Source organism: Pezoporus flaviventris, unplaced genomic scaffold, assembly GCF_033815535.1.
Source record: "Pezoporus flaviventris isolate CSIRO_AGI_PZ_B2104156 unplaced genomic scaffold, CSIRO_AGI_Pfla_v1 ptg000047l, whole genome shotgun sequence".
Lineage (NCBI taxonomy): Eukaryota > Metazoa > Chordata > Aves > Psittaciformes > Psittacidae > Pezoporus > Pezoporus flaviventris.
In genome coordinates this window covers 13,998,131-14,020,636 of record NW_026892595.1, presented here as the reverse complement: position 1 = coordinate 14,020,636, position 22,506 = coordinate 13,998,131, and the positions used below count along the sequence as shown (strand labels likewise).

Here is a 22,506-nt window from a genome sequence, read left to right as displayed (position 1 = left end):
CATAGCTGCAAGCCTAGCTACACTGCAGAGGGCAACTACAGCTCAGTCACACACACAAACAGAAGAGGAAACTGAAGTAGTAATAAGGTACGAATGAATTCTAGGCAGGCGTCAGCCAGCTATCAAGTAATCTCTTCTGGCATGTCAGGTTGGCTCTTGCGAAGAGCAGTAATCATTCTCTGCTGTTAGTGGCGTTATTTTTGCATATTTGGGAATCATCAACTGTGGCATATTTACACACAAATGTAACAAAGGCTCCAAGATAATTAAACACTACTTTGTCCCTTTTCAATATGCCAGACTTATATTACTATAATTGACACAACTGTCTCAGTGTGCATGCCATGAATTTACTGTCAGCAGCAAGCATCAAAGTTTTCCCCTTTCCTGCCTTTTAGACAAGTCAGTCCTAAACGGCCTCCTAGATTTCTCTGGCCACATTTAAGACGCAGAGCTGCCTGTTGCCAAGCAAATCACAGGGCAGGAGATGACAAACACACATCCTCAAACACCAATCACCTACAGAAATGCTCTCAACTTGATCAATCAGAAATTCACGAGGAAGGTATCTGTGCAGTTGCGTATAGATTAACCTAGTTCTATTTTAGGTTACTCCAGCCACTCCTGGTTGCAACAACAAAGCATTTTCTCTGCAATCACATCTGATAACCCTGCAAAAAAGTACATTTTACTGAAGTCAGTTTTTAAAACATGTTCCTCCCAGACGTGCCGAGCAAGCCAGACCCTTGGCACCTTGCGGCTGGACAGAACCACACTGCGCACAGCCCAACAGCGCCCGGCTGCAGGGAGCCGCATTTATACTGGCTGCCTCTCCTGTCAGCTCCCCAAGCAACTGGAGACAGCACCTGATCCGCAGCGTGGGAAGATTTAAGACACAAGATTAGCGGAGAAGGAACTACAAACAGAACAACAGCACTTGCTCCGCTAATGCCCTGGTAAAACACGATCTCTGCTCTCTACAGCATGTGGATTTACAGGTAATATTTCCTTTTTGGACAATAGGTGATGTTGAAGAGGAGCGTCTGCAGGACAGTGACAGAGATGATGCCTGGACAGATCCTCAGGGCGGGATGGGAGCGTGCGGGTGGGTGTCAGGGGGCACATGGGGGTATGAGGCCTGACGCGAGGGGGCCGCTCAGCTGGAACCGACCGAAACAAGGAAGGGACCATAGGGGTATTTCCCAGGGCGCCGTGGCCCATCACGGGGCCCTCTCCAACGGCCAGAATTCCCAAGAAACGCCCCCAAATCCTGAGAAAGCACAGATAACAGAACAGAATTTACCCTCCCTTTTAAGGCTCGCTTTTAAGGCCGGTGTCCAGAGAAAAAGCGCTAGCCCCGCTGCCCTCACTTCAGGCCGGGGGCCCATGCCCCCGCCTCTCCCTTCGGTCCCGGCGGGGAGCGGAGCCGTGCAGCACAGCGAGGCAACAGGGCCCTCCCTCCCTCGCCCGCACTCTGCCAGTCGCAGCGGAGAGCGGCCCGGGAGGGGGACGCGGGGCGCCGCCGCCGGGGCCCCTCGGCCGCGGGCCGTACACGCGCAAGCGCCGCGGAGGAGCGCCAGGCCGGGCCGGGCCGGGCCGCGCCGTGCAGGCCTCCCGCCGGTTGACAGCAGCGCGCTTCGCATGCCCTGCACTCCCCTGCCCGCCCTCGCCGGGTGGCAACGGAAGCCCGGCCCGGCCCGCCGCGCACAGTATCCGCGGCGGCACGTCCAGCCCTACTGCTGCCGCAGCAGCAGCAGACACAAGGGCTGCCTCCCCGGGCTGCGCCCGACCGGCCGTCCCGCAGCACGCCCCTACCCCTTGGCGTGCTCGGTCTCCTCCTCATTGTCGCCGTCTATGCCGCAGGTGTCCTGGTCATCCAGCTCCAGGCTCTGCTGGCTGGCCGCAGACTCGCTGTCCTCCGCCATCACGGGGGAAGGAGGGAGGGGACGGGGCGGGAGAGCCTATGAAAGGAACCGGGGCGCACGGGCAGATGCAGTCCGGAGGAGCTCCCTCTAGCTGCTGTCCTTCCCCGCGCTGCCAGAGGAGGCGGAGGCCGCTGGGGCTGCCCAGCCGCTCCCCACCGCCCCGCGGGGGACTGGGGCGGGGCTGGGACGGGCCGTGCCTTACTGTGAGGGGTTCGCTGGCCTGACCTGCCCTGCCCCTCTCATCCCAGCAGTGCCGCCCCTCTGCCCGGCACCTGCCTGAGCCCCTGGTAGCCGACATCTGATCCGCTCTTCCCGCCTCCAGGGGTGCCAGATGTCCGCACAGAGTCCCTGCGGCCCCCGCTGCCCGGCGAGGCCCGAGCGCAGGCCCGGTGGTGGCCGTGAAAATGCGGCCGGGGCCTGCAGCGGACGAGGGCCCGCTCGGTGGGGCTTCAGCTGCCGAGCCTCGCAGCGCCGGAGTTCGTTCAGCTGGCTCCCGGCGTTTCCCTCTCAAACCATAGCAACTTCGATGCCAAAGTTGCCGCTGGTAGACGCTGCTGAGGCGGCCGTGGCCACCGGCTGTCGCAAGACTTGTTTTCCCGAAGCTTTGTATTTTTGCAAGGCTCCATGCTAGAAAAAAACCTGGAGTTGAATGGTAGTGATTTGAACCCAGGAAAACAAATAAAGGGAAACTTCTTTAATTATGTGAACTTTAGTGATTTCCAGGGTCATACCAAGAGTTCTGGATGAGATTCATTGAGTGTGTGGTTTAGCAGCGCTACCCAACATCACATTAATAAGAATAGTATGCATTAGTTGTAATGTCGCCTTATCCCCACTGCTCTCTTGAAAGTATGTAATGTGAGGAATATACCGCTTCCTCCCATTTTGATGTAAGGTGGTGTAATATTTTTCTCTATCAGATGTAGCAGGTGAGATGTCAAGAAAAAGATCTCACTGGCCATGCAAAAGACAGTCCCTTCAGCTGTGTCCTCGCAGTCGAACTCTGAACCTGTGCATGCTGAGCACCAGCCCTGGGCCACTATGCATCCCACTGTGCTTGGTCCTTTACAACATGCGAGTTACCACAGTAACTTGTAATTCAAATGCTTTAAAATCCTTGAAGAGTCAAAGGCAGACAATGTAATGATAAAACATCCAAGGCACAGGTCACTGTCAGCTGTACTTCATCTACTGCAATTCTCCTGAACTACCTCCCAACTTCTCTTAGTCTAACCAAGTTGTAACATACATAAAGTGCTGCCCTTGAGCTATCAAATAATTACTATTTGTTTCATCACACAGGTGAAGTTGTGGAAGCCCCTCCTGCTTTGTTGTGAAAGGTCAGAGAGAAGGACAATTCTGAATGGATAATGGAGTACAGGTTTATCAGCTGTATGATCTATCATGGTACACTCAGATGTCTTGTACTATGCTTGACTTCCATCATCTGACAGGTATTTTCTGGCTTAACTGTTTTGAAATAGTAGTTGCAGTGACTGGAAAAATCAAAGGTACTAAATCAACAGGGCTAGAAAATAGTCAACCAGAACATTCCAAATAAATAAACCATGACATAACACACTGTTGTGGTTTAAACCCAGCTGGAAACTAAGTACCATGCAGCTGCCCACTGATCCCTTGGGTGGGATGGGGAGGAGAATCAGAAGAATGTAAAACCTGTGGGTTGAGATAAGAATAGTTCAAAACAAAAATAAAATATAGTGATAATAGAAAGAATACCAGCAATAACAATACTGATAATAATAGGAAGCAACAAAAAAGGAGAAATGAAAGCTCAGAAAACAAGTGATGCACAATACAAGTGCTCACCACCTGCTGGCCAATACCCAGCCCAACCTGAGCTGCAATCGGTCCCTTCCAGGTAATTCCCCTCCTTTTATATACTGGGCTGTGATATGGAATACCTCTTTGGCTAGTTTGGGTCAGGTGCCCTGTCTCTGCTCCCTCCCAGCTTCCCTTCTTCCCTGGCAGAGCATGAGACTCAGAATGTCCTTGGTCGGGGTAAACATTACTGAGCAGCAACTAAAAACATAGGTGTTATCAGTGCTGTTCTCAGACTGAAGACAGCACTGCACCAGCTACAAGGAAGAAAAAAAACTCTATCCCAGCTGAAACCAGGACATATACGTATCTTTAAAAACAGGAGTTGATCCTTAATATGTCTAAATTGTTACAGTGGTGTTGATCTTCCACAGATGAGTAAAGGGAGTGAAAAAAATTCTAGACAGGTGACCTACCCTCAACGATTGCAAAACTTGTGGAGTCTGTAATTAACACTTGGCCATGTATGACTTCCCAGTGTCAAGCTATCACAGTAGTTCAGAGGGGAAATATACCTACCCTGCTACCACACTTTAAAATGACCTTTAGAAGTAAACCTTCATTCAGCTTTAGTGTATAGGAGAGAAAGGAAATCTCAAAAGCACAATAACCAACAGTTTTCAACAAGAAAACCCCAATTGTGAACAGCTGCACATTACCCTGGAAAGAAGTTAATCCAGAGATTACTCATGTTTGGTGTTTGTTTTTTTTTTGCTCCTCATAATAATGTGTAGGAGAAAGTGGAGAACAGTATGTCAGTGACAAAACATTAAATTGCTGTGTTGGAGAAACTGCGGGTTTAGCCATCTTCTGTCCTCTGCTACAATTTTCCTCACTCCATTGAGGTGAATGAAGTATAGGAAACCCGGATCCTGATTCTTCTTGCAGTTCACAGTGATGATAAAAGAGGGAGTATGTATATCTCCCAGCAAGCTACCATTTGCTGCTACCTGCTGTCACTCTTGGAGGGAGGTTAGGAGAATAGCTGCAGAAAGGCAGTTTTAGACTTCATAGCATGTGTGAAGAATATCCTTATGGACATTACAGTTTATCTCCTGAGAAGCACAACTGTGATTATACTCCAGATTCGACTGTTAAAAGGCCAAATGAACAGTACTGAATTGTGCTTTGCATTTATGAATATGCAATTTTTGCTTATACCACAAGTCGAGAAGTTGACCAGAAGCGAGAGGTGTGCATCTGTTCTGCACTAATGCATTTCTGAAGTTACCAGATGGATTCCCAGAGTGTTTAAATTCACTCTACAGACACTGCTCAGCACTTGCACTACTTCATAGATGTTGGCTGTCACCTTGTATAGGTGATTTGTCTTCCCAAAATAGAGCAGCAAGGTGAAAAAAATGTACCCCTGAATTTCAGGACCCCATGTGCTCAACCACAGTGAGTTACTGGGGTATGTCCCAACAGGACAGTAAGCAGCATGGGTGGCACCTGATGTGCCTGAACAGGCTGTCTGTACTTCCAGGACCTCTGTTGTTACAGGTGGAATGTCTGGGAACTCCCCATACTGCTGTGTGTCAATTTACCATTTTTAAGTGATTACAGAGACCTCTTCCTAGATGTAAAAGCCTTTTATTTTATGAAGATTGAAAAGAAAACCCAGTCATTTTACACAAAAGCTAAAAAATTAATAACAAAGGAAAATAGACTTCCTAATCAGGAGATACACTTCACTTAATACTAAACAGCATATCTTGAAGTCAATTAAAATATTCCAGCACTGATGAATTATTCATTGGCTGGTTGGTTATTTTCATAGGTCTCCTTAGAGCTTCAGTAGTGACTATAGGTTTGCTTCTAGATGTAGCCAAAATATACAGATGTTTATAGCAACAAATTGGAAGAAAGGAAGAGAGAAAGGTCAATAACACACTACAGATGTAGCTCTATGTAGCTACTCCCACCATGGTCAGCCACTGAGACAGACTACTATAGGGGACCCTTGACACTATTGTAAATCACAGCTTTCTGGATCTTTCCCAATACTACTTCTCTTTCCAGGCTCTCTCTCTCCTCTGCTTTCCATAACAGATGCAATCATGGGTCTGTCATGGCTCACAAAATCAACCTATGCCTAAACACCAGATTCTGGTGTTGCCATGTTTAACATTTTCCTAATTGATTCCCACAGAAAAATCCAGGACTCAAAACAAAGCCCTATAAACACTGGAATACTTGGGGCATTTCAGTGGCCAGCATGAGTTCAAAAGAATCCCAGGCTATCAAAGGAGGAGATAGATACCTAAGCTTGGAGGTATGAAATACTGAGTATTGGGAAGCCTTAACTCCCAGGGCTGTATGGGGCTTTGCCAGATCTTGTCTCTTGGATGAACCCTCAAGTGAAGCTGTGTAGTACGCGGTTAGGGTCATACCCTTCTTCTCCTTGCTCTTCTGTAGCTGAATAAAGCCAGCCAGTCACAGATAGTTTCCCCCAAGCAGCCAGGCATAATCCAGACTTGTTTACCTGCCTAGTGATATATCTTAATTACATCCCAGGGCGCTAGTGATATACAATACAGCATTCAGACTATTGGCATCATCTGATTAGTCTATGTTCTGAGTGTTTAACACAGCAGAAGAAAAGCACCTGAAGCACCTGAAGTTTTCATGCAGTCTTATGACTGCTCCTACTTTCACACACCATATTGGAATGTCCATGGCATTTGTAATTTAAAATGGATTTCCTATTGCAAGTAATAATAAAAACATGGTATGAACTTTCTGTAATCCTGTAAATTGGAAGAAAAACAGATCCAGTTTGAAAATTAGCTAGCAGTTTAGTGTTTTCTCTATTTTCCTAATATATATATGTAAAAAGTTATGGAACAAATATATTTAGACTTTGCTTCATACAAGTGTCTAGTAGTACTGCCTTACAACAATATCTTTTTTATTGGCTGTTCTTTATACTGAGAACTTAAATATTGCCTTCTTCCATCCTGAATGAAATGCAAGGGTAAAAGAATACAGGTTCAAAATACACTGAACAAAACATATCCTATAAAACAGAAATAGGTAAAACCAGAATAGGTAGAAATAGGTAGGGAATGAAATGAACTTGTGATCCCATGTGTTGCACACTTGTATCCATGTGAGGTCATATATCCGATATTTATGGTTTGTCTTACCCACTTTACATCTCTTTAGCCTCCTTCTGCACACCACACTTGGTGAGCTGCAGCCTTGCCTGTCTCCCACAGCCCATTTGCTGCTGGTCTGTATTGGCTGCATTCATATCATACAGGGGGACAAGCACTCTAAACAGCCCACTCTTTCTGCTGCACTCTGACATTCAACTCTTTTTGTTGAATTTTATTTTAAAATGCAGCTCATACCACACCTCTTCAATTTTATATCTTACCTTTTGCACTAAAGCATCTGCTTCTCCATGCTGATGCCTGCATCTGAAAGGGCTGTGGGCTATACAGCATTAAAAAAGGGTTAGACATTTACATGCATCGTGAGAACATACTGTAACATTAAAAAAAAAAAAAAAGTGTGTGCTAAATAAAAAGCCTGATGCTCAAGGATATATGTGATAAGGATAGGAAGACTTTTATCCTGTGGGGTTATTATCACTAGTGGAGATTTCTTCTGCAGTTTTCTGATCCAGCTGTTTTTGATGATTGTTTGAAGCAGGATACAAGACTTAGATCAAACACAGGTTCAAACTGGTTCCAGCATTGCAGTTCCTCTGTTCCTAGGGTCTTTATCCCTAAAAGGTAAAACATAAATAAATCATTCTTTATACTGCAGCGATAGGACAAGGGGTAATGGGTTCAAACTTAAACAGGGGAAGTTCAGGTTAGATATAAGAAGTTCTTTCCTATTAGGGTGGTGAGGCACTGGAACAGGTTGCCCAAGAAAGCTGTGGATGCTCCATCCCTGGCAGTGTTCAAGGCCAGGTTGGACAGAGCCTTGGGTGAGATGGTTTGGTGTGAGGTGTCCCTGCCCATGGCAGGGGGGTTGGAACTGGATGATCTTAAGGTCCTTTCCAACCCAAACTATTATAAAATTCTGTAATTCTATGGTATTTAATAATCAGTATTGACTCTTAAATAGTGACTATTACAAATATATACTACTACAAATATATTACAAATATACATATTTTGCATTTCTATGTTTTTTTTTTCCTCACTCTTCAGGTTTTTCTCAAACTATATATGTGAATGAGGATTAGTGGTGACAGCTTTTTACAAAGATGATGTTGACACTCCTGCTGCAGGAGCTCTGAGCAGTACTCAGCAATTACTTCAATTACTTCTGCACATCCAATCTCCAAATCAATCCAATTTACTCATGTCTGCTTCTAAATCAGTTCTCCCATCAGCCTTTTACAGCCTTTCCCCTGTATCATTATGCCTGCTGTTTCCTCGTCTTTCAGGGAGGCTGCAGGCACAGTCAAGATGCTTTGTTTTCCAGATTCTGGATGGAGGGAGCAATAGAGACATGAATTATTCTTCATCTTGTGACTATTTCAGTATTTTTCCAAGCCAAAAGTTTTCAGAGTTTTCTTTTTGTCTGTTTCTGATAGTTTTTTATTCCAAACCAAAAAGGGACTTTTTCCATTTTTTCCCTGCTGGATTGAAGAGGCTACAGCCTGACTATAACTCTCAGAGCATTTGTAACAGACTGGAACTATTAGGGTGCTCCTAGGGTATTTAACACTGTTAGACATCCTCAAATGGAGACTAGAGTCTGGAAACCTTGAGGATATTAAGTAGGATAGTTCTCCAGGTTCAGGTCCAGAGAAGAAAACCTGGAAGTCTGACTATCCCCAAACAAATGGTATGTTTATCAAATACTGTAGTATTCATTATCTATTCACATTAGCATAAATCACTGTTACTTGGAAAGTGCTCTTCCAGTCTTGGGAGATTGCAGTCTAAAGACAAGCAGGCCTTGGATGAGGATACTATTTTATGATGAACAGAATGCCCCTTGTGACAACCTGCTCAGGGACAGTATGTTTTTACTTCTGGGTAGACGCTGCATTTCTCACATTTCCATGAGAGAGCCAACAGGAAATATTTTCCAATGTTCTGTAGGTTACTCCAACCAGAAATATCCCATTAACTTACAAATCAGATAAATGGATAATGCCAATAAAGGTTCTGCATACCTTCTGGGCAGTTAGAAGCAGATTAACAGTGTTGTTCAGGACGCACGCCTACTGCACGGAGAATTACTTTGGATTAAAAGTGTCTCATGGACACATTGTCTTCCCTAGGATCAAAATGGGAAATCAGACTTTATTATAACTCCTCCATTTCTATGCAAAATTTTTGGAATTTTTGCAGTAAGATTTTACCCTTCAGAATTTTACAACTTTCTGCAAAAGAAATGCCTCTGTCAAATGCTGCAACAATTGCAGAGTAAATGACTTAAAATACTGTCACTAGACAAGCTTTAATCATAAAATTTAGACATTTGGTCTAGGCTAGTAGGGGAGTGTGAATAAATCTCATGGAAGTTGAGGGCAGAGCCACAGCAGAAACTCAGCATCAAGCAAGGCTTTGACCCTGCAATGTCATACCACAGGGACAATTATGTTAATTAATACAAGTCTTTATGAGCTCTTATGCTGGTTCGGCCGGTCAGCCTAGGTGAGCGACCTTTACTTTGGCATCACGTGATGTCAAAATGCTGAAAGTAGCATTTAAGCCAGTTTTTATATTAAATGCACATGTATCTATGCATGCAAATACACACATACATTTACTCAGGTATACTTTGCTGATTTCAAGGAATAAAGGACCAGTCCATCTCTCAAAAGGAAAATCTTCCTCATATGGGGGAAGATAGTTACCACATTCAGCTTCTGTCACTGTTACTGTGTTATTCAATATAGGATTACAAGATGTTAAACTCAAGGTAGAGCTAATGGCATAGACACAAAGAGACATAGCTTGAAAAAGCTCACCCTCACCAACACCTACAAGTAGCATTCCCGAAATGTTATTAGTGTCACATTGCATGTCCCATCCACGTTGGCCTCACACCATGGCACAAAACTGAAGGTGGAACTGGGGTTTGAGTTTATAGAAGGGCTATTCCCTGAAGACACAGGGAAAGAAGCCCCTGAAGACAGAGAAGGAAGCCAAGGCCCATGGCCTCTCACCTTCAGGGGTTGGGGACACTGGGAGAAAGGCCCTGCTCTGAACATGTAGGTAAGGGTAGTATGTAGGCAAATCTGCTGTTAGTTTCTGTCCATGCAGATTTTCCCAAATTTGAGGTGTTGTTCTGGCTTCTTCCTTTATTGATGGAAAAATCCCAGAAGAAATGCGCAGGGAAGAAAATCTCCCTGGAGTAACTGGCACAGCTCTGGCTGTGGTGCATATGCCACAGCCAGAGCTGTAAGCTCCAGCATCAGAGTAGGACAACAGTGGGTTTCTATCTAGGAAGAAGCTGAGGGGCCAGCATTGCTGCAAGTGTGCTTGTGAAAATCTGGTGAGGGTTGGCAAGAAGACAGTTTTGAATATTTTTTAAAATCCCTACAACCACTAAACCCCCAAAACCCTTTAAAAACCAATGCTTGTAACAGGACCCCTTTCAGATAATTTCTTACAGCTTTGATGCCCAACATCTTTCACAACAGGACCAGCCATTCCTCTGAAATGGTATTTCTCATTTCAAGAACCATTTCCTACCTTTATAATATAAAACTGGCAGGACCATTCCTCAGGTGGGTTTATGCAGGAATCCGTTTCTCCAGTCATGTGAACACAAAGTGCTTCTCTCAAGAATACCATAAAATAAACCAGAAAGAAACCCCTTCATTTGTACCTCCCTGTTATCTATTTTCCTTCTCTGTAAGATTCCCAGGCAGAAGAGATATTTAATGATCAAACATCCTAACTGGCACTGTTTATTCCTAAAAGAAAAGCACAATAATAAGAAGTACTTCAGTTAAATGATAATAGACCAGGTGCCACATTTTGCAAGCTAGTAATCTGGATACCAGAGGATTATTAAAAAGAACTAGATACCTTGTCTGTTCTTACTGTCACATAGAAGACAGTACCTGGTGTCAGTTTTCCAGTTGGAATTATACCAGTAACATAAAAAAAATGGTCCTCCACGCTGAAAAAGACACTTGGCTGCTGCCTACTGGTCTACCTGAAGCTCCAATTCCAAATGGTTTGCAGCCTGGAAATGAAAATATCAGACATATATCATGAAAATATTATGTGTATATATCTATCATGGTACAGGATCTATCATTATACTCTTTGTATCATATATCATATATATGAGTAAAGTCAGCAGTGAACCTGACAGCTTATTACATTTATCTGTAAGCAGAGGAACAGGAAAAGAATTCTGAAGCATTCAGATTGACAAAGGCCCATGGAACAACTGATGCTCTTTTGCCAGCTGCCTTCAATAACTGGTGTTACTGAAGTTACAAACTGTGCTTTATACTGAAATTATGAACTATGTTTTATTATAGACGGCATGTATGGAGAAACAGTTCACCACCAGGTGGCAGATATTCCAACTTCAACAATTTCAAACGCTAAGAGGACCTAAATGGCAGCGATTTAAAAAACACAAAATACCCCTTACCTGTCACCCGTACATTTTAGAAAAACAAATTTATGTTTTCTTTTTTGTTTTGTTGTTTGTTTGTATTTTTTTGTTTTTTTTAGAAAAGACATTCCTCTTCTAGTTTGACCAAGTCCAAGGACATATGGGATGAATGCTACCATGCCCCAGGATACAGCCTATCGATAGTTTCAGAGGTACTGTATTATACAAGAAGTTTTAATCCTCAGATAAATTCTTGTTGATTAAGAAAAAAATCATGTCCTTTTGTTTCACGAGGGACCTTCCTAGAGAGAGTAAATATCTAATCCAACACTTGCTCATTTACACCTGTACTCCTCTGTAAGCTAAACCCTACATGGGACAAGTAATTTCTTACCAGACCAACCATGTTGGTTTAGGATAATGAAATTGGTCCACCAGAGCATTCACGGATAAAACAAAAGGAAGAAAATGAAAATACTGCCATGGCATTTCGAGAGTGCTTAATTTACTCTAATAAAGCTACTAAATCCTTCCTGTAAGACAGAAAAGCATCATGAGCAATTTCCACATGATGGGGTTTCTTTGTAAACTGTTCATTTAAGCTCAGTACCACAATTTTGTGTGTGTAATGCATTACTGCAAATGCTGCAAGGCAGGAACCATTTTTTTCCTGTACTTGTAGAGGGTTTAGCATGCTGGTATGGACAAAGCACTTAATCAAGTAACAAGGTCATTATCACAACAAGTCAAGGTGCTTTACAGGCAGTTTAATAAGCTTTGAGAAGCAAGTATTTAGTGGGAACTTAAGTGGGAGCTGAGAGACAACCATGAAGTGAATGGATTATTAATGAGTGAATTAACTTCCAACAGTCCTAATATTTCACAGGCCCTATGATATGAAATGGACTTTGGGTAACATATCCTGAGATTTGATTTTACTCCTTCACTCATTATCCATTTGAAAATCCTGATTACTGACAGGCAGTTGAAGACCTGCTCTTAGTTTAAGTCCAGTGTATTTTCGTGACTTTTGTAATCTTTGTCATTACAATATTTAGCATTTTTCCTCACTAATATCTGCCATCAAAAAGTAGGAAAACAACTACTTTTCTAGGTTATCTTATGTTCTACATGGGCTAAGAACACTTGGGAACTGCTTAAGCCAAGACCTATTAAAGTTATAATTCGCCCTGTTTTATACGTCTTATTGGTACTTGCTTCACTGTGCAACTGCAAAATGTATGCAACAAAATTTCTTTATATCTTACAGAACTCTTCCTAAGCATGCTTTTGAAAATTCAAACACAAAACTTGGCACTGGACTATAAGATTACACAAAGTGTGTACCATGTACACACTTTAATCTCAGCTGATTATCTGATCTGTGTTACTCTGTTCCCATTTCATTTAACACGTGTCTCAGATCTGTTGGATATATTGAGAATCAAGTTTCATAAACTATATATTCTGCACAACCCAACTACTATATGGCTCATAGTATCACAGCAATTTAAAAAATGCTATTTTAAAGATTTGCAAAATACTCACATTGTGTTTGTTCAAATATATTTGTTGTATAATTTCACAAATTATCAGACCATCAAAATAAATGTTTTGAACATAAAACCAACACAATTAAAGAAACAAACAACTGCAATTTAATAGCAACAATCTCACTTTACAAGATAATAATAATGGAAAATGCAAAGGAATCTGAAAAATAATGCAATTAAAAGTGACCCATTTAAGACAACAGAGAGTTCAAAATTAAATAGCACGATAATTCTAGTACGTGGAAATTCTAACCAGAATGTTTACTTGATGCAGCATTCTGATTAATAAGTGACACTGTGTTACCAGCACTTACTGACATCTGACAAATACTATTCCTTTAAAGCAGAATTTTTCTGGAACACATGATGAATAAACCATAACTTACTGCCAATATGGTGACTTCACTATTCAGTGCACTCCACAAATATTATTTTAGATTTCTTTTACAACATACACCACTTCCAAACATAAAGCAAAGCAAAACAGAGGTGAAGTGACTTTGTGGATGGAGAGGAGCACTGGCCTGGCAACTAGGAAATCAGGATTTGGTTGCTGGCTCAAGCCCAGATTCCCAGTTAAGACATTCAGTAAAACAGAAATTACAGCACTGGCCTCCTAAGAAAACCTTGAAATCTACTGAAAATCCCCCCCCCCCCGCCCCATGAATGCAAGTCAGGGCTTACTATTAAAAATTAAATAGGAACTATATAACACTTTCTCTAATCACTTTGGAGACGATGTAATAATTAACTTTATTAAGCATGACTGCTGCTAATGCTGCATAAAAATAATTAAACATGATAAACTGAATTTATACGAAGGATTCCACAACAGTGAATGTCAAACTTGCCCTTCTTTGAACCCAATTCATGAAGAAGTGAGAAGTGTGTGATGAGCACCCACAGAAAGAAAACTGGTCCCACAGGAAGTGTGACTCCATAGCAAATTTTAGTGATACCAGGATTTAATTTCCAAGGTTTTCAATGATACTTAAGTAAATAGTTATGTATTTATCAAGACAGGGAGGATGCTTTTCTGAAAAGTGGTCTTAATTTCAGTATTGACTGAAATTCATGAGAATTGCATGAGAAAGTAAGTCACACAAGCATAGATACATACGCAAAGCAAAGTGAAACCAAAGTATTTTTCTCATTAAATAACATAAAATAATGTGATGACTATCAACAGAGGAAAAAATCCACAAAGGTATTTTTTGCAGTTTATTTTCAATTATAATTTTTGGATAACCAAGCAGCTCTGTATGGAGAAAGCACAGAAGAGTCATTCTGGCACTTTTGGATAGTACATTATTATTTGTTTTTTCTTTCCCAAAATTTTTCTAGACACATTCAGCCCACTTGCTCGGTCTACAGTCCATTTTATATGAGCATGATGAGCTCATATGATTCCAGAGGAAACTAACAATATATACAGTCAATGAAACTATCTTTTTGTCTACTCTGGGCCCTTTAAAATGACTTCTAAGTCTATCCTGGCTAAACAGAATCCACAATATACATGATAGCTACAGAATACACTGTATTGAAATGAGAAATGCTCAGCACAAAATGGGACTCTTGGCATGCAGCTTAAAATAAAAGGTAGAAGTTCAGAAATTTATAAAATCTCAAATGGGGTCAATTAAAAGGAGTTAGCAAAAGAAGGGACTGTTCATTGTTACTGTAAAAAAGGCACTTTGAGTAAATGGGACCAGAATTGGAGGAATCTTAGTCGACACAAAGTTCAGTTTGGTTTCATAAAAAGGCTTCAATGCTAAGGGATGCTACTCAAGTTTCCTGCAGTTTTACATTAAAATAAATTGCTGAGTAGTTTATAATAAAGGACATAAAATGTTTACAACCAACTTGTAAAATTAAGAAAAAGCACAGTATAAGCAAAATATTACTAAAAGCAGCAATGCATAGCCTTTCATTGAGATAATGCACAATTTTGGACACCATGTGTCAAATTCTTGTTTTTAAGATACTTTCAGTAGCATTATCAACATAAAATTGGCCTACAAAAAAAAGCTTTACCAGCTCCCATTCATAAGGAGATTGAGGTCATAAACCAACCAAAACAACTTGTCAGTATTTTCAACATCCTGGATGACCAATATCAAGTATATGGAATAATAATCACACTCTTTGTTCAGCTATCTCACTGGAGGCAGCTGTTAAATCAGAGGAATGATTTTAATTCTTTTCTAACATTTACACAGTAATGCATTTAAGTTCTTTCAAATGTTGCTCACCACAGTTTGTTTTTCTCTTTTCTCTCCACAACAAAACAAAAAACAAGAAAGGAAAAAAAAAAAATCAAGCACTTCCACAGAAAGAATATTTGGCAATTTTATACTCCACTGAATGGTGGATTTTCACAATAGCTCACTTCAGATTGAAAGTCATTAGTGGTCGTTCCTCTCGCTTCTGCCAAGGACTCTTTTTATCTTCACCTTGGTCATCTTCCTCATCCTCCTCATCCTCCTCCTCATCTTGAACTGATGTTCCATGTTCAGGACTAGTTAATGGCTCTGGTTTGGTATCCACAGTCCTCGTTTCCTCCTGCAGGCTGGGCAGCTGCACACCACTTCTCTTACTCGTGCCTTCTAGCAGGCATCGTAGAGCATTGTCCTCAGGGCTACAAACCGCTGTTCCACACTCACTGCCACTTTGGTCCATATCATCCAAGTACACAAGTTGTGTGTAAGCTGTGCTGTCTGAAACCTTCCGCTCTCTCTGCTGGTGCTCTTGCACTGGTGGGTGACTCTGTGGTGCAGACAGATGATCTCCTCTTCCCTTTCGGACAGATTTTGGTTCATTCATGTCAACACCAGAGTCCAAACTGGCATCATTACTCCCATTCCTACCAGCTCTTTGGAGATCGATGTATGAATGTCTAACATGAGCATTTGAACGTCCATCTAGAGAAACAAACCATGCTCGAGGATGAGGCAATGGCTTTCCACCTCCTAATTCCATCAAAGCCTTTTCTGTAAGAAGCTGCACTTCGCTATTCATTTGAGCCAGGGATGCATCGTTGAGTGAGGCAGGAATGGAAATGGATTCAGACATGGAAGCATTTTGTTGACTCCACTCAGCTGCACCTGCATCTTGCAAATGTTGCTGAGATATTGCTTGGGATGCTAACTGCTGGGGTTGCAGCTGTTGTGGGGGGTGTGGAAAAAGCCGTGCATGAGGGTTAGGAAGCTCAGCCTGAAGTCTTTCTATATCAATCTGCTGGTCAGCTGGGACAACCAGTGGCTGGCTAACAAAAGGATGCTCTCCTGGCAATTTCATGTAATGACCTGGGATGACCAGTGCAGGCAAAACTTTTCTGTAAACACTGTCATTGACTTGGTCAACAGAATTGCAGCAGATTAACTGACCTGGTCGAGGGAAAGATGTAGGTCTTTCAAGGTGATCAACTGAACGAGACATCATACAATCAGTAGGTCTGCAGTCCAGCAGCTCTTTTTCAGGGGCTGAAGGTGTGGGGTATATTTGTTCCTGAATATTATATTTACTTCCAGTAGCAATATGATTCATAGATACTTGAATTTCTCTCTCTTGCTTTTCAAATAAAGGCTGAGACAGCATAGCATTGTAACTCCTCCTATACTCATCTTTGATAGGGGACTCATAGCCTTCAGCTGTTTCTGTAGATTTTCTTGTCTTTAAAGGAAAACTATCTGCTGACTTGTGATAGTCTTTCCTTAGAGACCCACTGGGAGTCAGGTCATCCAAGGAAATTCTGCTCTTATCTTTCACCTTTTCAGAGAGCAGTTCCTCTCGTGAGCTAAACTCCTGAGAAGTGCTGAATGAGTGTTTGAGCATAGGCGTATGCATATCTGCTTCTCCACTAGGTGATGCCATCTCCATTTGGACAGCACTGATTAATTCCTTTGCACCTGAGTTTTCAGTGTGCCCATTGCTAGCAACGGACAATCCGCCAGGAAATTCTGACTCACGACGTGAAAAGATTAAATTTATATGGGACATCGAGGTTGCTTGATCCTTTTTAGAAGTGTCCAGTGCTGTTGAAAGCTGCAGTTTCTTATGATGCTGACGTGGTCTTAAACATTTTCTTCTACAAAAGCCAGTAAAAAAAGAAGTTACAGATTTATGACTGTTTTACGCAGAAACAAGAGCAGCAAGTGTGTTTTAATGGGAGATTTTTTAGCAGTGATTAGTATTAGGGGAATTGTGCTTTTATTACATAACCTAACAATTAAAAGCTTATTCCAGCAGCGAAGATAAAATTAAAGAATAACTAATGTCAAGTGGGAAATATCTCAAGCACCAATTACAAATTGGAGCAAATGTCTGGAGGAGGCAAATACCAAATCACTCATTAATATACACTTGCTGATAAAAGTTTAACATTCATTTTAATGTAAGACCAACAGAAATATCACTTGCAAATATTTGAGGTGTCCCTGCCCAGGGCATCTAGTTTGGAACTAGATGATCTTAAGATCCTTTCCAACCCTAACTATTCCATTGTTCTATGAAATACATAACAGGTACAACGACAGACATCTTGTACCTATGCCCATGTTCGACAGGAGGTTTTAGAACATCTTACAAGAAAATCACAGGTACAGATGCATATGATTCACTCAACTCCCATCCTACCAAAGGCAAAGATTGTACATACTGCATGTAATCAGGAATGTATGAAATTTGATTTCATTGATTCTTTCTTCTTCAAGCCTTTGCTTGCCTTCCCCCTCTCCCAAATTCCTAAAGTGAAAAAGTTTCAATACAAAAGTTTGTAATTTGACAAGCACAAAACCCCTTCTATTTCCAACACAAACTAAGTAACCAGGGTTGTGAATCTTACCTGCAATAATACAAAAGCAGACACAGCAAGACTAGAAGTATGAGAGCCATCCCTCCTAAAATTGCCAAAAGAAACATTGTGTGATAGCTGGTAATGTCGTGAGTTACAACGGGACCTGGAGGGCCAGAAAAGAGAATTTAGACTTGTAACAACCTGCAAACAGGAAGCTGAACAACACTTAAACAGAGAGCGACATCCACCTCCTTTATGAGGGTGATAAGTGAGCAACACTGCCACTCATAGCCCTGGTGCCTATTGAGCAGACCACCTCTGGATCAGGGAGCAAGTTGTGGAGAAACCATGTGCTAGTTTTCATGACTGCGAGTCCAAATAGATCATTCTGTGGAAAAGCAGTTAGTTTCAATGGGAGTATGTGCCAGTGAAGGCTGCCTTCCAGTTCCTGATGCCAACACAGTGCACCAAAGCTCTCATCACTGCAGGAAAAACCATTACAACATCTTCCAGCACTGTAATGCATGCAGCAGCTCTGTGGCAAACAACTTCTCTTTAACATTTGTGGTGCTTTGCACTTAACAGTACATACAGTGCAGTACAGGATTCACTGGAAGATGTGTTGGTGCTCTGAAGTCTAGATCAAGCCAAGCCAAGCAGATCTTCAGTAGCTTTAAAAACCAGGCCACTAGTGAAACAGTGTTGTAACTCCAGGTTTCAATAATGCTTAGTAGATGTTCTAACATATGGAGGAATGCACACACATGAACAGCATCTGTTCACAATTATGCATGTGGAACCCTGTTGGTTTGTAAAATCCTTATCATGATTTTGAAGTAACAGCCCAAATGTTCATCTGCAGGAAAGGAGGTACAGCACCAGCCGACAGAGTAACATGCACATATTGTGAAGGACAGCCAACTTGGCCAGCATTAAGGTTCTAGATCATGAGGTTTGTAAAACCTCATCTGTGGATCTTGAGTTATCAGCAGAGCCACTGCTAGGAATACAATGGCCATTTTTGCCCATTTTTTGAGATAAGAAATTAAATAGATTCGATGAGGAGATAAAATAAGCAGACATTAACCTTATTAAAAATAACATCAATTATATGGCATTTGGGAAATAGAAATATTTATACATTCTGGCCCACCACTACCTTTATATAATTGATTGATACTTTTGCTTCAGGACATTAAGCAAAAAGAAGAGATGAACCACTTGAATTTTTTCATGACGATATTGTTCCCATTACAACAAAGTTTTAGGAACCCAGATCTAGCCCTGAGAAAAAAGGAAAAGTAAAACACAAGTAAAAATTCTGCCATACAAGTAAAACTGCAAGGACAAGTAAGCCTTCTAACCTTAGAGTTACAGGAACAATTTTATGGCTAGTGTAACTTCCTTGCAGTCTGCAAAATGTCTGATTCAGAGCAGTTGCTTTTTCTTAAAGTACGATTCTTTTGTAAGGTTCCATTAAATTCAGTATGGGAGCTTATCCAGATCTGCACCTGCCTCTAAACTCTGCTCACCAAGGACTCAGCTAAGTATTCCAGCAGTTTCATTTAATATAGCCTCAAATAAAAAAAACTTGCATATCATGGAACAGCTTCATGGCATATACAACAGACTTTAAAAGCAGTCCTCATGATAGAGTTTGTTTTGTTGGTTAGATATAGTTTATTTAGCTTGCACAGCCAAGACAAGAATGTTTTCATTTCTATTGATTTGGTTTTCATCCAGAAAACCTACTAAAGAAAATCTGGAAGAGGAGGAGCTGTTTTTTGTTTGATTGATTGGCTCTTTTATACAGAGAGGTACCTCTGGTTATTGGTGGCTGAAGAACTAATACTATGGAATCTAGGCAGCCACGTAGAAAAAAGGAAGAGCAAGCTGCAGCATTAATGATCTCCATAGGCACAGAAGTACATATAATGCCTAATTCAAAGTGATTTTCTGCAGTTATGCCAAGAGGCTTGCAGATGGTAACCAGTCAGCTGGTCTCCTAATGCCGCTCTGTTAATACACTTTCCAGAACCAATACATTGATGTTATAACTCCCCTCATCTTCTAGCAATGGCTCTACCAGGCAGTGGTGACATAAATGCATCAAAGCAGGAACACTTTAGTAAGTTTCCCATTTAAATGGCTCAGAGATTTTCAGCACAAGGGTTACCCCCCACAATCCCCAAAAGATTTTAGCCCTTTACTTTCAGATTTCTTTTTTCTAATAATCCATTATTGATCAAGCTGTGGCATCTCAGATGGGGTCATTCTGAAAAACATAAACATTATAGATGAATAAATAATTACTCAGTGCTGTGAACACCAATAAAATTCAATTCCATCTTACCTGGCACAGTAGGTGACATAGCTGCAACCCAGTAGCCCAGCTGAGGTGCAATGTAAGTCCAAGTCAACTGATTTCCTTCTTCTTGTACAAGGCCCAAACTACTCTTCAGCCATGTCCCTGTGAAGTTTGTAGGAAGGCGTTACAGATATAGTCATACCTTCCTCTGCAAGCAAGTGGAAAAGTAAGTAGCAACAAACCCTGTAGGGGTTGTTTGCATTGCTGTTAAGTGGAAGATTGTGTCAGTGGCATTTGAGAACCCCCACAAGCAGTCATCCCCGTGGGTTCTCAGAAGCTTTGTACAGAAAAAACATTGAAGATTAAATAAAACTATCTTCAAAAGGGTTAAAATAAAATTATTGCTGCAATATTAGATTCCATTTTTTAAAGAAGGATATTCCTGAAGCTGGTTATATGTAGGCAGCCCACTTAAAAAACGTATTTCAAGAGACATCACATCTCCCAGACCACATGCGAGTTCTGCACACCACTCTTCTATGAGCTGTGGCTGTCAGCTTCTGAGGGCTGAAGAAAATACTTCCACAAAATGTGAGTCTTCCTATACAGGAAACAAGCTTATGAATATTACTGCCAATTCACGTGAAATTAAGTTGCACCATCACTTTGATTCATTCAGAATGTGTATACACCCAGGAATCCTCTTTGATAATAGATGATGAGTTTTTTTTAAAACGTTTCTTAACAGAAATGTAAAAGATTTTTTAGAATTACCAAATGATCATCCTGAAATAAGTAAGACTGGCAATTGTAAAACAATGTGTTTAAGTTCACATAGCTCTTAAGTAGTCCAGATAGAACAACTCTCAACTGGTGTAGACTGTCAATTTACAGAAGATAAATTTTGTTGCAAGAACTGAGCTACAAAAAACCTTTATAACTGAATCAGCTGTATGCCTTTTTGTAATTCGTTAAGATCTCCAATTCTGGGGTTGTAGGAGAACAAAATTATTGTAGTTTCTGATGTATTAGCTGTCCAGTATGACTTTTAGGCTGCTCCCATATGTACTGTCTCTAAAAGAAACACAGAATTGCTGGCCTGGACGCTGAGAGCAGTTGCTGGGAAGCCACCCCTGACACCAAGCAGTGTTTCCAAAGCTGCAGTCCTGGTCTGGCATATCCAGTGGGTGCCATAACACAGGACATTAACTCACTAAAGAGGTTCTTCACTTTGGTGGCTACTACCAGTACAGCTGACTTGTGTACAGAGAATGGATTAAGTCCCTCTGCACTTCTGTAGCACAGCTCTCTGTTTTTGTACATTTCCCTTCCTCCAACTGCTCACTGTAAGGGCAAGCTGCATCTTGCGATTCCCTTTCCATCAAACAGTCTCTGGCATGTAATTCCTGAAACAGTGCTTTTCATCAGATGTCACTTAGGACTAAGACCAAGCATATGTGGATGACAGTCATGTCAACATTAGCAGTGAATGCATAGCATGCAGAAGAGATGCTGCTATTGTTTTGGGTTTTTTTAATACTTCTGATATCCTGATGATTTACTCTGTATTCCGTAAATTATCCATCTGCGCAAATCCCGTATGAATCAGAATGACTTCCCTAAGTCTTTAGTTTCTCTCTACTACTGACTTGTCCTACGTAAGCACATCCTTAAAGTCCACCATCTTTGGCTAAAAATAAACACATTTACATATTGTTTATGTCTGTTGTTTAGTCTGGAGAGGGGGGGGACCTTATCACTCTCTACAACTACCTGAAAGGAGGTTGTAGTGGGGGGGTGGGGTGGTATCAGTCTCTTTTCCCAAGTGATAGGACAAGAATTAACAGTCTCAAGCTGTGCCAGGGGAAGTTTACGTTGGATATTATGAAAAAATTCTTCACTGAGAGGGTGATCAGGCATTGGAACCGGCTGCCCAGAAAAGTGCTGGAATCACCATCCCTGGAAGTGTTCAAAAACCATTTAGATGAGGCCCTCAGTGACACGGCTTAGTCATGGACTTGGCAGTCTTGGGGTAATGGTTGGACTTGATGATCTTAAGGTATTTTCCAGCCTAGATGATTCTGTGATTCTATGATACAATGAAAGGTTTAGAAAAACACATGTTTGAGAGGATTTCTAGATCTAGGTGACTAATATTGCCAGACAGTGACTCTGTATTTGCAACCAAACTGAATTTGTAGGCAACAGGTGAAAGGAATTACTGAGGTAATTGTCAGCTTTCCAAGTATCGTTTCAGTCTGTACAGGACAGCTATAATCTGCTATTTCATAAAGAAAGTCACACAAGACAAGTGATTTTGATTCACAGTACCAAAAGGACCAAAATCTGTACAGATCTGCACACAGAGCATCCATAGCTGTCATATCAGAAAATATAACTGAGCTGTCCACAGTTATGTGTGAAGGTTCTAGAAAACCCAGGAAAAGTAGATTCATTTTCTCCACTAAGATGATCACTATCCCTTCAAATTTTCTACCCACACACTTTTTGGGAAGATGTCAC

At 41.5% G+C, this 22,506-nt stretch overlaps 3 protein-coding genes and 1 long non-coding RNA gene across 10 annotated transcripts in view; 2 read left to right on the top strand and 2 right to left on the bottom strand.

Annotated features, from left to right (window-relative positions):
• Window positions 1-2,074, bottom strand: part of NMT2 (N-myristoyltransferase 2) — a 36,800-nt gene extending 34,726 nt beyond the window's left edge. For 2 of the 3 annotated variants that reach the window (XR_009746061.1, XM_061468381.1), the window contains exon 1: window positions 1,816-2,070. Coding sequence is in view for 2 of the 3 variants with exons in the window: in XM_061468381.1 (XP_061324365.1) it covers window positions 1,816-1,925 (110 nt within the window). In the remaining variant the exon portion in view is untranslated. Of the gene's footprint in view, window positions 1-1,815 lie in introns of all 3 variants that reach the window. The other variant, XM_061468383.1, reaches the window with a different exon arrangement.
• OLAH (oleoyl-ACP hydrolase) overlaps window positions 1-22,506 on the top strand; it is a 221,580-nt gene that overhangs the window by 49,953 nt on the left and 149,121 nt on the right. The gene's annotated exons all lie outside the window — the stretch shown is intronic.
• Window positions 2,568-8,250, top strand: LOC133276825 (uncharacterized). The gene is made up of 2 exons (XR_009746021.1): window positions 2,568-3,379; window positions 7,937-8,250. It is a non-coding gene; the product is annotated as an uncharacterized LOC133276825 (long non-coding RNA).
• FAM171A1 (family with sequence similarity 171 member A1) overlaps window positions 14,086-22,506 on the bottom strand; it is a 96,828-nt gene continuing 88,407 nt past the window's right edge. For all 5 annotated transcript variants that reach the window (XM_061468372.1, XM_061468375.1, XM_061468374.1 and 2 more), the window contains 3 exons: window positions 20,029-20,145; window positions 17,724-17,838; window positions 14,086-16,967 (listed from right to left, as the gene is read on the bottom strand). In XM_061468372.1, coding sequence (XP_061324356.1) covers window positions 15,266-16,967; window positions 17,724-17,838; window positions 20,029-20,145 — 1,934 coding nt within the window. In that variant the 3' untranslated portion in view covers window positions 14,086-15,265. The remainder of the gene's footprint in view (window positions 16,968-17,723; window positions 17,839-20,028; window positions 20,146-22,506) is intronic.